General features: G+C 33.4%; 3 protein-coding genes across 3 annotated transcripts; all 3 read right to left on the bottom strand.

The window, feature by feature from the left end:
* Window positions 1–743: 743 nt before the first annotated feature.
* On the bottom strand, window positions 744–3,520 carry fbxa-219 (F-box domain-containing protein). Its single transcript, NM_001027739.2, has 3 exons — window positions 3,396–3,520; window positions 1,977–2,589; window positions 744–987 (listed from the first exon to the last, which is right to left on the bottom strand). Exons 1-3 carry the CDS (start codon window positions 3,479–3,481, stop codon window positions 811–813), a joined length of 876 nt encoding a protein of 291 aa, NP_001022910.1. The 5' UTR covers window positions 3,482–3,520; the 3' UTR covers window positions 744–810.
* Window positions 3,521–4,942: 1,422 nt separating this feature from the next.
* On the bottom strand, window positions 4,943–12,910 carry Y54F10BM.3 (Tyrosine-protein phosphatase domain-containing protein). Its single transcript, NM_001381770.1, has 11 exons — window positions 12,777–12,910; window positions 11,789–11,840; window positions 11,662–11,736; window positions 10,844–11,138; window positions 10,551–10,704; window positions 9,503–9,701; window positions 8,672–8,937; window positions 7,099–7,352; window positions 6,381–6,587; window positions 5,682–5,936; window positions 4,943–5,097 (listed from the first exon to the last, which is right to left on the bottom strand). Exons 1-11 carry the CDS (start codon window positions 12,847–12,849, stop codon window positions 5,059–5,061), a joined length of 1,869 nt encoding a protein of 622 aa, NP_001368044.1. The 5' UTR covers window positions 12,850–12,910; the 3' UTR covers window positions 4,943–5,058.
* A 232-nt stretch (window positions 12,911–13,142) lies between these two features.
* On the bottom strand, window positions 13,143–14,056 carry Y54F10BM.22 (Neuropeptide-Like Protein). Its single transcript, NM_001381769.3, has 2 exons — window positions 13,851–14,056; window positions 13,143–13,349 (listed from the first exon to the last, which is right to left on the bottom strand). Exons 1-2 carry the CDS (start codon window positions 14,012–14,014, stop codon window positions 13,214–13,216), a joined length of 300 nt encoding a protein of 99 aa, NP_001366822.1. The 5' UTR covers window positions 14,015–14,056; the 3' UTR covers window positions 13,143–13,213.
* Between the last annotated feature and the right edge of the window lie 1,321 nt (window positions 14,057–15,377).

Raw genomic sequence — 15,377 nt, 5'->3', positions numbered from 1 at the left:
AGAAGAGAAGGTAAATATTGACTGTCTAGTCAAGTAGGCCACAGACTATTGATGTTAAAACCGGTGACTGGGGTCGTTTTTGGAAATATCACAACATAGTTGAAATCAGTGGTGGGCTTCCCAGCGAATCGGCAAATTGGCAAATTGCCGATTTGTCAATTTTGCCGGAAAAACGGCAGTTTTCGAAAAATTTCGGCAAATTGATATCCTGCGAACGGCAAATCGGTAAACCGGCAAATTGCCGAAATGTTGCCGATTTGTCGATTTTGCCGGTAAAACGGCAATTTTCAAAAAATTCCGGCAAAGAAAATTTCCGGAAAATCGGTAAACCGACAAAAAGCCGGAATTAAAAATTTTTGGTAAATCGGCAAATCGACAAATTGCCGATTTGTCGATTTTGCCGGAAAAACGGCAATTTACGAAAATTTTCGGCAAATTTGTTGTTTCCAGGTTTCCGTCTTATAAAAAAATTTTCTAAACACTTCCGGCAAATTGATAACCGGCAAATAGCAAACGGCAAACCTGCAAATTGCCGATTTTACCGGAAAAACGATAATTTCCGGCAAATCGGCCCTCTAAGCACTATTAATATCCGGCAAATGGCAAATCGGCAAACCTGCAAATTGCCGGAATTGAAAATTTTCGGTAAATTGGCAAACTCGCAATTTGCCGATTTGTCGAATTTGTTGGCGAGAAATTTTGCCGAACAGCATTTGCCAGCAATTTAGTGCTCCAATTTAAAATCTCTAAAGTAAAAATTTATTGAAATAGACAATTTTCAGACAAAAAATCAATATTAAAACAAATAATTCAATTTCTCTTCACAAAAAATTTAAATTCGCTCTCATATCCAAATTCGAAATCCTCTTCCTCTTCAAAACGAATTGTGAAACGCTCGTTCAATTCCGGTGAAAATATTTCGTCGAATGAATCATTGTCTTTGAACCAGATGGTACATTCTCGGAATGTATCTCTTTTCATGAGATCCTAAAATTTAAATTAATTTAAATTAACTTGAAGCATTATTTTCGAGGGGAGAAAAGACAATACACAACGTTTTTTTTTTTTGAAAACTCTAGTAATACCACAGTATCCCTACAGGTACACTACCGTACCCCTACAATATGGAAAACTACAGTACCCCTGCAGTGTTTATTCGGGTAGACATTATCTTCAGGGCTGTCGTGTTTTTGTTGGGAAACATGGATTTTTTTTTGATTAAACATAAAACTAATTAAGCAAAATTTAAAAATCAAGAACAAAAATCCTTCCGAAATTTTTTTTTGCAAAAGCCCTGAATATTTCAACAGGGGCACTACAGTATCCCTTACATTATCCCAACAGGTACAGTATCCTGCAGATGCACTACCGTGCCCCTACAGTATCTCAACCCTACCGCACCCTTACACCATTCATGCAGTTACACTACCGTATCCCTACAGTAACCTTGAAGGTACCATACCGTACCCCTACAGTATCCCCACAGTATAAACATTACACTATTCTACCCCCTACAACAGGAGCACTACCGTATCCAGTACAGTATCCCAACAGGTACAGTATCCTACAGATGCACTACCGTGCCCCTACAGTATCTCAACACTCCGCACCCTTACACCATCCATGCAAGTACACTACCGTATCCCTACAGTAACCTCGAAGGCGCCATACCGTACCCCTACAGTGTCCCTACAGTACACAGGGTACACTACCCTACCCCCTACAACATGGAACACTACAGTATCCCTGCAGCATCTCTACAGGTGCACTACAGTATCCCTTACAGTATCCCAACAGGTACAGTATCTTACAGATGCACTACCGTACCCCTACAGTACCCCTACAGTACCCTATCGTACTCCTCAGTATCCCTACAGTACCCCTTTCATGCCCTTACAGTATAAACACACTACTGTACCCCTACAGTGCCCCTACAGTACCCCTACAGTATCCCTACAGGTGCCCAAATAACTTACATCTCTAATCTTGATAGCATGTTCGATTGTTAAAGTTTCCAGCTCAATGATGAATTTCTCAAAGTGGAATAACTGTTCGAATGGAAGATTGTCGAAGGAGAAATCTCGAAAAAGAAGAAACTTTGCACTTTTCCACTGCTCCAACTGAGTAATCTGTTCGAAATAATGACTTGAATCGGGTTCTTCAGGAATATCCCACAAAATAATACCCGTAAGTGATTTAGCATCGAAGTACGGTAGAATAGATTGAATCTCACTGAGCCGAAAAGCATAAAGTATGATTTGGTGTGCAAACAGCGGTTTTTTGGATTCTAAAACTTCTAGCAAAGGTGTCACGTCTTCGTGGAATTCCCTTTCCATGATCCTCAACATTTTTGCATATTTTATTAAAGTCCCCAAATCCTTGAGAGCTCTTTCCATGAAGTCTTGTGTTTTTATGATTTTTTTCTTTTCGGTATCTACCGCAATTTCTGAGTTTGTATAGTGGATAATAAGATTTTTGATAATAATTTTAACGTAATCATCTTCCACTTCGAAAGTTATTGAGTCAAAATTAATTCCAATGGTATCGATGGCGGTCCGCAAACTTTTGCACACTTTTCGGCAGGTCAGGCTGGAAATTTCAATTTTTCCAGAGAAATATTCCAATAAATGCTTAGTTAGCTGGGTAAATGTATTTATTTATTTTCATATGAACAACAATTTTAATAGCCGAATCAGGTGAAACTTTGAAAAAAAATTTTGTTCAAAAATTTCCTAAAAATGCAAAAAAAAATTTGAAAATTTTTGTTGATTTTTCAAAGAAATTGAAGTTTCAATTAACAATTTTTTTATTCAGATTTTTTGATTTTTGACAAAAAGTGGCCAAAAATTTCGAAAAAAATTTTTAAAGGTTTTTTTTTTTTGAAAAATAAAATTTAATTTTTTGAAAACTATAGTGAACACTGGGAATTTACATTTTTATTTTAAATAAACACCAGTTTGATCACTAAATCGGATGATTTTAAGCGAAATCTAAAAAATATAAATAAAAAAAAACAAAAAAAAATTGCCCAAAAATTTTCCAAAAAAAAATGAAAATTTTTCGAAAATTTGTCTTGCTTTCTAAAAGAAATTAGAGTAGTGCATATATGTAAAAAAAATTTAATTTGCAAATTTGATAATTTTTAGAGGAACCGTTTCAAAAAAAGTTTGGAAAAAAAATTTCCTAAAAAAACACTTTTGCATTTTTGAAAAAATATTAGTATTGGTTTTTTAAAAGAAAATATAGAGATTAATTTAAAATTTTATGTTTATTTTTATTGAAAAAATTCATTGTTTTATTTCAGGAACCCACAAAATTCTTGAACAATTACCAAAAATAATTTCAGTTGATTTAAAGAATATTTTTAGCTTAAAAGCATACTTTAAAATACTCACCGATCCATGGGCTCCAATTTTTCCAACACCTGCTTAGCGACTGCTATAGGTAAATTCAGTAATGTGGGTGATACTCTCTCGGGCATGACTTTTTCTGAAAGTTTATTTCAAAATTTGAATTATTTAGGAAATAATGTGAAATGATGTGAAAAAACCCTTATCAGTGCAAAATCATGTCTCTCAATACAAATACTCTATCACTTTTCCATGCGCACACACAGTTTGAAGTTTGAATTTATAACACTTGGCCAAATTTCACATGATCAAATGATGAAAAAACCTGGCATTACATTTGTTATGAAAACTCATGAAACCTCACAATCATGTTATTAAAATTTTCTTTTTTTTGTTCAAATTTTACAATGAATCGGTATAAAAATCAACTGATTTTGAGTTTTCCAGACAAACCGATGACTCCAAAACATGGATAACGTGTCATATCGTGAAAACAAAAAATATCGACCTCTGCTGGGATCGAACCCCGGACCTATTTCACACCAGTCATCCCTGTTACCGACTGAGCCAAAAGCGTTTTTTTTTAAAATTTTCGAAAAAAAGTGGATTCCGATGTTAAATTTTATGGAAAACACAAAAATTTATATGAAATCGTGTGAAAATCCGTTTTTTATCGAAAAATCGTGAAAAAACTAGAAATTTCAGCAAAAATGCTTGTTCCAGCCAAGCCGATTACTCCAAAATATGGAAAACGTGTAATATGGTAAAAACAAAAATTATTGGCCTCAGCGGGGATCGAACCCCGGACCTATTTCACACCAGTCATACCTGTTACCGACTGAGCCAAAAGTGCCACTTTTAAAATTTCTAAAAAACAAAGATTCCGATGTGAAATTTCATGCAAAACCCGAAGATTTACAAAAAATCGTGTTAAAATTTGTTTTAAGTTGTGGAAATCCGCTTTTTATCGAAAAATTGTGAAAGAAACTAGAATGTTCAGCAAAAATACTTGTTCCAGCCAAGCCGATTACTCCAAAATATGGAAAACGTGTGATATCGTAAAAACAAAAAATATTGACCTCTGCGGGGACCGAACCCCGAACCTATTTCACACCATTCATCCCTGTTACCGACTGAGCCAAAAGTGCAATTTTTAAATTTTCCACAAAACAAAGATTCCGATGTGAAATTTCATGCAAAACCCGAAGATTTACAAAAAATCGTGTTAAAATTTGTTTTAAGTTGTGGAAATCCGCTTTTTATCGAAAAATTGTGAAAGAAACTAGAATGTTCAGCAAAAATACTTGTTCCAGCCAAGCCGATTACTCCAAAATATGGAAAACGTGTGATATCGTAAAAACAAAAAATATTGACCTCTGCGGGGACCGAACCCCGAACCTATTTCACACCATTCATCCCTGTTACCGACTGAGCCAAAAGTGCAATTTTTAAATTTTCCACAAAACAAAGATTCCGATGTGAAATTTTATGGAGAACTCGAAAATTTACATAAAATTGAGTGAAAAGTTGTTTTAGGTTGTGAAAATCCATTTTTTCGAGCAAAAACTCAAAAAATTGGTGCGAAATTCAAATTATCATCAAAATCCCATTTATTCAATACGCATACACACATAATTCTACAAAAATCGATTGAATTGAATCACAAGTAAAAATTTTTGATCGAAGTTGCCATATCGAGATTCGAGTTTCAATGCCCACCGGTTTTCTTCGCATTTCCGACTTTGCGCTGAAAATGGGTTGGGTCTGGGCGCGAAAATCAATCAATTTTTTTAGAAATTTAATTTTCAGATGAATATATAACTATTCAACTGTTACAAAAAGTTTGAGCAAAAAAATTTGAAAATTGACAAAGTTACGAACTTTTCAAATTTTTAATTTTGAAAATTTTGAAAAATTGAAAAAAAAATTCAATTAAAATTCAAAAAAAAAATCGGAACTCAAATTTTATCAAATTTTCAGTTTCAGCTCACAAAGAGCTTTCAAATGACACCCGTCATGCCTAGGTTTCCCGATTTTTGGGTCCCGCCACAAAAATCGCCCGGGAGTGGAGGGGCGGTACTGTAGTTTTCGCGGCGGGACCCGAGAGAACCAATATGGATGTCAAATAAAAGGTCTCAGTTGGGTGAATTCAAAATTTTAAATAATTTAGGTTTTCCTCTGAGAAGAGTCAATAATTTTGAGAAAACATTTTTTAAAGTTAAAAAAAATCCAAAACATGCAACTTTGTCAATTTTCATGATTTTTCAACGATTTTACACTCAAAATGCTGAGAATTTTCTTGGCTTTATGCGAAATAATTCAAAAAATCACCTGCTTCACACTTTTATCAGTAGCCTCCTGTGTCTTCTGTTCCTCCAGCATTTCCTGCTCCGCATTGATGGACCTCATCAAAATGCGAACTTTTTGCCCGGGAACTCCTTTGAATGATACCGTTTGTCCACACATTTGTTGGTCGGTTATTGCGAGAGTGTCGCGCGCTGCTTTGTCAGTTTCCTTATTCGAGTAGTTCTTCAAGAAATTCCATTGCTCCTCCATCTCAAATTTGAGGTGATGCATCTTGAGCTTCTGGAAATTGTTGAAAATTATCAAAAACATCAAAAGTGACAATGACAAAAATTTTTTTTTGAGAACTGGAATTTTTAGCAAAAAATACTATTTCCAGACAAGCTGATGAGTCCAAAACATGGAAAACGTGTAATGTCGTAAAAACAAAAATTATTGACATTAGCGGGGATCGAACCTTAGACCTATTTTCTACCAGTCATCCATGTTACCGACTGAGCCAAAAGTGCAATTTTCAAATTTTCCAAAAAAAAGGGATTCCGATGTGAAATTTCTTGGAGAACCCGAAAATTTACATAAAATCGTGTGAAAAACTAATTGAATTTGTGAAAATCCACTTTTTTGAGCAAAAACTCATAAAAATAAATTTAAATTCGGTTTTTTTAGTTCTAGACACCCATAATTTTTCAATTTTTACCGCATTAACTTTTTAGCACTAAAACCAACCTTAATCAACAGTTCAAAAGCCATATTCTGAACCCAGAAAAGCTGCTTCCCGTTCTGCAGGGCTCCCAAACGCTTTGTACGAAAATCCACTTGAAAGAAGCGAGCTGTTCCACATTTTTTGGTATTAATCATTTGAAACATGTACTCGGCTCCGACAAATGCACACGCACGTCCTGTACCCAGCGAGCTGTGCACTATTATTGGGTCCTAAAAAAATAACACTTTTTTTTTGGAAAATTTTGGGTCTCATTTTTCTAGTTTCAAAATTTGAAAATTTACACAATTTTTAGGCCAAAAAAACATCAAAAATCTTCAAAACTAGCAACTTTATTGAATTTCAAAATTTTTCAAAAAAATTTTTGTTTTGAATTTTTCGAATTCCAAATTTTCAGCATTTTACTGTTTTCTTTATTTTTAATATACATTTTCTGTTTCACCAGGCCAATACCGTTTATTTGCCGCGAATCCGCCCACGTTGGGTCCCACCACGAAAACTACAGTAACCCTTCGTGGCGGGACCCCAAGTTTTCAAAGTGGGCGGAACCTAGTCAATATGGGACTTAAATGAAAGGTCTCAACACGCTGAAAGCAAAAATGAGCAAGAAAATTGTCAAAATTTCTTAATTTTTCCAAAAAATCTTTAAAAAAAAATTTTTTTTTGAAAATTTTTTCAAAAATTTAGGTTTGTTTTTTTGAGTGTTTTTTTTAAATCTCTTACCAAATTGTTTCTGGTCCGATGGTTGACATAGTTGAATGCGTCCATACTCATTTCACCTTCCAAACCCTCTCCTTCCTTCCATTTCAAAAACTGAAAATGGGTGATTGTACGGATCGGCGGATCATCATCTGAATGTTTCCAAGTGCCGCTTGTAAGTTCGATTTTCCGAGTCAGCAAATGTCCGTTGAGCATTTCATGTTTCTCCAATAACTGAACCTCGGCAAACCCATAGTTTTCGGTGGCGCCAGTTTCATCTGGAAATTGAAAAGAAATTATAGAAAAAAAACGGTTGAATTGTGTTAAAAAATCATTGAAATTCTTTCGAAAAATTCTGAAAAAACTAGAAATATCAGCAAAAAACCATTTTCCAGACAAGCCGATGGCTCCAAAAAATGGAAAACGTGTAATATCGTAAAAACAAAAAATATTGACCTCTGCGGGGATCGAACCCCGGACCTATTTCACACCAGTCATACCTGTTACCGACTGAGCCAAAAGTGAAATTTTTAAATTTTCCAAAAAAAAAAGATTCTGATGTGAAATTTTATGGAAAACCGGAAAATTTACATAAAATCGTGTGAAAATTAGTTTGAAGTTGTGAAAATCCACTTTTTTATCGAAAACTTGTGAAAAACTAGAATTTTCAGCAAAAACGACTATTTCCCGACAAGCCAATGACTCTAAAACTTAGAAAACATGTAATATCGTGAAAAACAAAAAATTTTGCTATCTTCTGGGATCGAACCCCGGACCTATTTCACACCAGTCATCCATGCTACCGACTGAGCCAAAAGAGTAATTTTAAAACTTTCCAAAAAAAAAAAGGATTCCGATGTGAAATTTTATGGAAAACACGAAAATGTACATCAAATCAAGTAAAAAATTGTTTTAAGTTGTGAAAATCAACTTTTTATCGAAAAATTGTGAAAAAACTAGAAATTTCAGCAAAAAAACATTTCCCAGACGAGCCAATGACCCCAAAGCATAGAATACTTGCAATATCGTAAAAACAAAAATTTTGTCATTTGCGGGGATCGAACCTCGGACCTATTTCACGCCAGTCATCCATGCTACCGACTGAGCCAAAGGTGAAATTTCCAAATTTCAAAAAAAAAAGTTTCCAGTGTGAAATTTCATGGAGATTCCGAAAATGTATACCAAATCGTGTAAAAAATTGTTTTAAGTTGTGAAAATCAATTTTTTATCAAAAAATTGTTTTAAAAAACTAGAAATTTCAGCAAAAATACTTGTTCCCGATAAGCCAATGACTCCAAAACCTAGTAAACGTGTAATATCGTTAAAACAAAATTGACCTCTACGGGGATCAAACCTTCGGCCTATTTTCTACCAACCACACCTGTTACCGGCTGAGCCAATCATTTTTCGAAAAAAAGTCGAGTTCTCAGTTTCAAACTCTTATAACTTCGTCAGTTTGAAAGCTATCAAAAAGTTTTCAACTAACAAAATGTGTAAAATTATACGGGCTACAATTTTACAGTTAACAACTTTTTTATAGCTCTTCTAGTTTTTGAGTTAAGAAAGATCTAAGAAAATAGGGTTTTTCAAGTCTAACCTGGAAAATATCTTCCACACTTCTGAACTCCATTCTCCATAATCTGACAGCACATCACCACATAAGTAGCTCTCGTGTCCCAAACCATTCGCCAAAAAGATTCCCGTGTATCCGGATGTCCTTTCTCCTTATCGTCAAACGGCGCCTGACAAATGATCGCTTTTCCAATATACTCTTTTCCAGGGGCTGTTACGGTTGAGGCATGGATGAAATGGGTGTCATCAACTAAGTACGATGTTGAATCCCATGCTTGAACTTTTGGGTCTCTGGAAAAAAAAACGTTGAAAAATTTGAAAAATAATAAAAAAATTTGCAGAATTTTTTTTTCAACTTTTTGAAGAGTTTTTTGGTTTCTACTAATTTGTGCAATAATTTAAGTTTATCACGTCATACCCTTTCAAATGACCCCCCCCCAAAAACTGGCTTTGACGCACAAAAAATGTATAAATTTCAAAAAAAAAAAAATGTAGAATTTTTCTTATTTTGGAAGTTTAATAAAATTGGTCTCAAAAAATTAAAATATTAAAAAAAAAGTTTTTTAAATTTTTTTTAGAACTTCAAAATTTTCAGAAAGTATCTGTTTTCTTTAAATTTTATCTAAAAACTTGAATTTAGCACGTTGAGACCTTCAAAATGACCCCCATCATGCCTAACTTCCGCCCATTTTGGGTCTCACCACGAAAACTACAGTACCCCAGGTTGGGTTTCGTGGCGGGACCCAAAGCGGTCGCATGATGGGTGTCATTTGAAAGCTAATGAGCAGCTGAATCTAATTTTCGAATTAAAAACTCTAAATTCCTCAGCCGAAAAAAAATTTTGCCGAAAAATCACCTGCAAAGCTTGGGGTTTCCTGCGCTCATCGCTGTCAGCTCAATCGGAATTTCAAATTCTGGCTGACACCATTCGAACCAATTTGCGATTACAGTTTTCGACGGATCGCGTTCTTTTCCCGGTATGATAGAGCACATCGACGGGCTATAGCTCATTTTGGTGAACAGCTTTTTGAATTCTTTACGTGTGATGTTGAGAGCTGAAATTTGTGTAGGTTACTGTAGGTTACTGTAATTGGAATTTTGAATTTGAATGAAAATTGGACTGTTTGGCTTGAAAGTAGAAAAAAAAACAAAATTTCAAAATTTCCAAAAAAAATTAATTTCGAAAAAAAAATTTTTTTTCAAAATTTTTGTTTCAAAAACTTTTAAAATTTTCTACGAAACCGATTTGAACGTTTCAGATTAAAAATTGCAAATTCTTGGGTCCCACCACGAAAACCAGAGTACTCCCGGCGGCATTTTCGTGGCGGGACCCAAAATGTGCGGAACCTAGTCATGATGGGTTTTATTTTAAAGGTCTCAATGTGATTATTTTGAATTTGTTAATTATTTCTCAGTTGGTGCAAAAAAAGTCTAAAAATTTAGAAAAAAATTAAAAAAAAAAAAATTTTTTTTTGAGATTTTTGGAAAACATAAAAAATTTTTACAATTTTTTGCTCATTTTTTAATTCAGCGTGTCAAGACTTTCCATTTAACACCCATATTGACTAAGCTCCGTCCACTTTGAAAACTTGGGGACCCAAAACAGGCGAAACCTAGTCATGATGGGTGTTATTTGAAAGCTCTAGGCGTGCTAAATCTGAAAATTCACGCCAAATCGGTTTTGAATTGAAAGTTAGCTCGAGCTTTCAAGAAAATAAAAATTTAAAAAAAAATTTCAAATTTTCAAATTTTATTTTCAAAACTACATAACTCTGCGAATTTTAAAGATATTCGATTGAATATAGTCTTAAAATGAGCGCAATCTTTTTGTGAGTTTAATGTTTAATTTAATAACTTGCAATGTTTAAAGTAAAATTTCTTAAAACCTGATTTTAAAACCATACCTGACTTGCCGTGCCATCCATCTTCCAGCTGATAATCCTGCTCATCCAATGCATTTTCCGTCTTTGGGTCCGAATCTTTATCAATATCAGGGCCCGTTTGTCTTTCCACCCACACTTCATTTTCTCGAAGCTCATTTTGTGGCTTTTTGAATTTCTGAAAAAACAAATTTTTTTACAAAAAAAATTTTCAAAAAAAAATTTTTTTTTCGAAAACCCATAACTTTGTTCATTTTCAAGATTTTTCCTTGATTTTTGACACGTAAATTTTCAAATTTTTTCGGAAAAATCTCTACCTCTTTATTTTTCACGATCACATCCTCCATCGGCAGCAGCTCGACTCCACCCCGTTTCAGCGTCACCTCCTTTACATGTTTCAGCCATTTGGCTGATTCTCTCGGTCTTTTTGCAGGATCCACACCTCCAGCGTTTCGATTTTTCGAAGCCGAAACTTCAGAAACTCGTGCCAGACGCCTTTCCCAAGCCTTTTCCCTTGCCATTTTCTCGTCGCGCCATTGTTGAACTTTCCAGTAGCAATATGCTCCAAATGCTCCAACAAACGCAGATTCCAGGAAAAGTACAACAAGCCAGCTGAAAAATTACAGAAAATTTGCGAAATTATCGATTTTCTTTCGAAATTATCGATTTTTTTCGCGAAATTATCGACTTTTTCGTGAAATTATTGATTTTTTCGCAAGAAAATCGATAATTTCGCGAAATTATCGATTTTTTTCGCGAAATTATCGATTTTCTTGCAAAATTATCGATTTTCTTGCAAAATTATCGATTTTCTTGCGAAATTATCGATTTTCTTGCGAAATTATCGATTTTCTTGCGAAATTATCGATTTTTTCGCGAAATTATCGATTTTCTTGCGAAATTATTGATTTTCTTGCGAAATTATCGATTTTTTTGCGAAATTACTGATTTTCGATAAAAGAAATGACGCAAGTTATCGATTTTTTGAACAAAAAATCAATAAAAATTATTGATTTTTCTTCAAAAATCCGACCAAAAAAATCAATAAAATCAACATAGATTATCGATTTTTCGAAAAAAAAAAACCAATTTTTCGCCGCCGAGCAATTATCGATGTCAAATTTTCACAACTTACACTTCGATTGGAATTAGGTCGAGAATGTCGGTCAGCGAATTAAACTGTTCAGCAGGTGGTGGTTTGGTTGAGGATCTGAAAAAGAGCGGTCATCGGGATAAACTAACGGGACAACGGATAGACTTACACTGGTGGAGTTGTTGAGGTCGGCGGGGCGGGTGTAGGCCAATCGACGAAACCTGGAAAAAATCAATAAATTTTTGTTGAAAAATCGATAATTTCGCGAATAATCGATAAATTATCAAAAATCGATAATTTCGCAATCGCAATGGCCACGTGGCTTTTTTTTACCGTCCTCTCCACGTCATTTTCAAAAAGAAATAAATAACAAACTCCACGTGTTCATCGAAAATATCAAAAATCGATAATTTCGCGAAAAAATCGATAATTTATCGAAAATCAGTAATTACGCAAAAAATCGATAATTTTTTAAAAATCGATAATTTTTTAAAAATCGATAATTTTTTAAAAATCGATAATTTTTTAAAAATCGATAATTTCCTGGAAAATCAATAATTTCGGGAAAAAAATCGATAATTTCGCGAAAAAATCGATAATTTCGCAAGAAAATCTGCCTCTTCCTATATTAAATCCTGAAATTGCATTCTTGACAGAAATAAAAAATAAGGGCAACTTTTCGACACGTGAGAAAATCGATAATTTCGCAAGAAAATCAATAATTTCGCGAAAAATCGATAATTTGGCAAGAAAATCAATAATTTCGCCAAAAATCGATAATTTCGCAAGAAAATCGATATTTTCGCAAGAAAATCGATAATTTCGCCAGAAAATCAATAATTCCGCGAAAAATCGATAATTTCGCGAAAAAATCGATAATTTCCCGAAAATCAATATTTCGCGAAAAAATCAATATTTCGCGAAAAATCGGTAATTTCGCCAGAAAATCGATAATTTCCCGAAAATCAATATTTCCCGAAAAAATCGATAATTTCGCGAAAAAATCGATAATTTCGCAAGAAAATCGATAATTTAGCAAGAAAATCGATATTTCCGCCAGAAAATCGATAATTTCTCAAGAAAATCGATAATTTCCCGAAAAATCCGATAATTTTGTAGAATCGAACCGTATCTTGGCGTCAAACCCCCGTACTTACTTAGCTCATATGGTTCCACGTGGCAGATGCCAAAAATCGATATGGTCACCAATAAAATCGACCACAATTTCATCTTGAATATTGTGAAATAAATTTTTCAATATCGATTTATCGACTTTCGAAAATCAAACGACGTGGTTCCCGACGTGGAATGTTTTTTGGCAATTTTTGAGTTTTTACGTTTTTATTCAATTTTTTAAAAATTTTGTAACTTTTTTAGTTTTTGAGATATTTTGTTCATTTTTGGCTTAAAATGTGCGAAAACTACCCACGTAAAAGATAAAATAAAAATTTTAGAAATTCCGGTAAAAACTACAGTACCCCACAACTTTTCGTGACGAGACCCAAAAAAAAATCAAAAAAAATCAGAAAATCACAAAAATTTATTGTGCGTCGTAGAAAAAAATCATGTCATTTCATAAATCAATAATATCGATTTATTTGTCGTTTGGCGGAGCCGCAAAGCAGTTTGGCGGGAACAGTGAAAACGAGTGGAATGCACTGCAAATCGAGTCTCGCCACGTGGATTCGTGGTGCTCCGCTTTGAAAAATTGCTGAATTCTGTGGATTCTTCTGGAAAAAATTAAAATTTTTGGTTTTAGAAGTTATTTTTGGATTCAGCGTGATTGATTACCCTTATCTATAGGTTTTCAGAGCTCTAGCTCAAAATCTCAAAATTTTGAAATTTGGCTGAGTAGCGACTCAGAACTGCGATACGGAGTCATAGTTTTGAAAAACTAACATTATCATTAAATTTGCCATACTTGGAAACCCAGAATCCTAAATTTTTAGCCATTTGCACTAAAACTGACCAAACTCCGTATCGCAATGGGTCGCTACTCAGCCAATTCTTGAAAATTGAGCTAGAAGGCCCAAAATTTTGGGATAGGGGTAATCAATGACGCTGAATTCAATAAAATTAAAGAAAACATTTAAAACTTGAGATTTCGACCAAAAAAATCGATAATTTGGCGGAATTATTATTTTTAAACAAGTTTTTTTCAAAAAAATTTTTTTTTTAATTTTTCCAAAATTTCAAAAACCTTTCTATTAGCAAAAAATCAATGAACTTACTCAATTTTTGTCTCATTTTTCCTCAAAACTTGATAATCCTCAGCACTCAGGTCATCCGAGTGTACAGAGTTCAACGATGCACCATAATTGATAGGTAGAGTCAGAATTTCAGAAATTTGAATAAAAAATATCAAAAATAATAAGGTTACTGTAGTTTTTCGCATGTTTTTTTGAACTTTTACATAGAGAAAGTGTAAAAAGTTTTTAGGGAAAAACTTGAAAAATCAAGTTTTTAAATACTTTTCTCACAGTCAGCGGGGGGTGGAATTCGTCATAAGACATGATGACGTCATAGGATCAATTTTGATATCTTTTATCAGTTTTTATCAGTTGCTACACGTGAGAAACAATGAAAAATTCCATTGTTTTGATGTTTGGCAAATCTGAATTCGCTGAATTCTTAGTGTACCTGAAAAGGGGTAGAGGGATACATTTTGCACCTAAGCAATGGGTGCAGATTTTTTAAAATCAATTTTAATATAGCGAAAAACTTCAACAAAATCAGTAAAATTAATTTAAGTTTGAAAAAAAAAATTTTGAAAATTTTTTTCCAATTTTTCAAAAAAAAAAACAAAAATTTTTTGGGTCTCTACACGGAAAGTTATGGGGTACTGTAGTTTTACGGGTTCTTGTAAATTCCTATGTTATATTTTATGGAAAAATATTGAGGGTACTATTTAAAACTAATCTAGGCTCAGAATCTTGAAAATTGGCAAAGTTATGGAGTTTTGAAAAAATTGAAAAAAAAATTTTTTCAAAATTTTTTGGGTCCCGCCTTAAAAAGTCTTTTGGTACTGTAGTTTTATGAGTTGCTATGAATTACTGTACTAGATTTTAAAGAAAATCATTTAGAGCGCTATTCAAAATAAATTTGAGCTCAAAATCTTAAAAATTGACAAAGTTATGGAGTTTTGAAAAAAAATCAAAAAAAAATTTTTGTTAAATTTTTGGATCCCGCCACGAAAAGTGTTGTGGTACTGTAGTTTTATAAATTGTTTTAAATTTTATTGTCAGATTTCATAGAAAAATATTTAGAGCTTTAATAAAAATAAATTTGAGTCAAAAATCTTGAAAATTGACAAAGTTATAAAGTTTTGAAAAACAAATATTTTTTCGAAAAAATTTTTGGGTCTTCTCACGAAAAGCATTGGGGTACTGTAGTTTTACGGGTTTTTGTTAACTACAATATTACATTGTATAGGAAAACATTTTGGGCACTATTCAAAACAAATTTGAGCCAAAAATCTTGAGAATTGACAAAGTTATAAAATTTTTAAAAAAGTTCCAAAAATTTTTTTTCCAAATTTTTCAAAAAAAAATTTTTTTACGTTTCCGGATTTACTTTTTTGTAGTTTATGTCCCAAAATGTGTACTTAAATTGAATTTTGATCAATTTATTTTCGTCTTTTCCACCTCCCATTTTCAGCAAACTGGCTACTGAAAACCGGTTTTTTTGGCTTGAAATTGTTGACATCTCACCAGTATATAAAAATTCAACTCGGCAAGTAGAAAAAAATTTAAAAAAAA

This window comes from Caenorhabditis elegans, chromosome III, assembly GCF_000002985.6.
Source record: "Caenorhabditis elegans chromosome III".
In the NCBI taxonomy this organism is placed as follows: Eukaryota; Metazoa; Nematoda; class Chromadorea; order Rhabditida; family Rhabditidae; genus Caenorhabditis; species Caenorhabditis elegans.
This window is presented reverse-complemented; position numbering and strand designations above follow the sequence as displayed.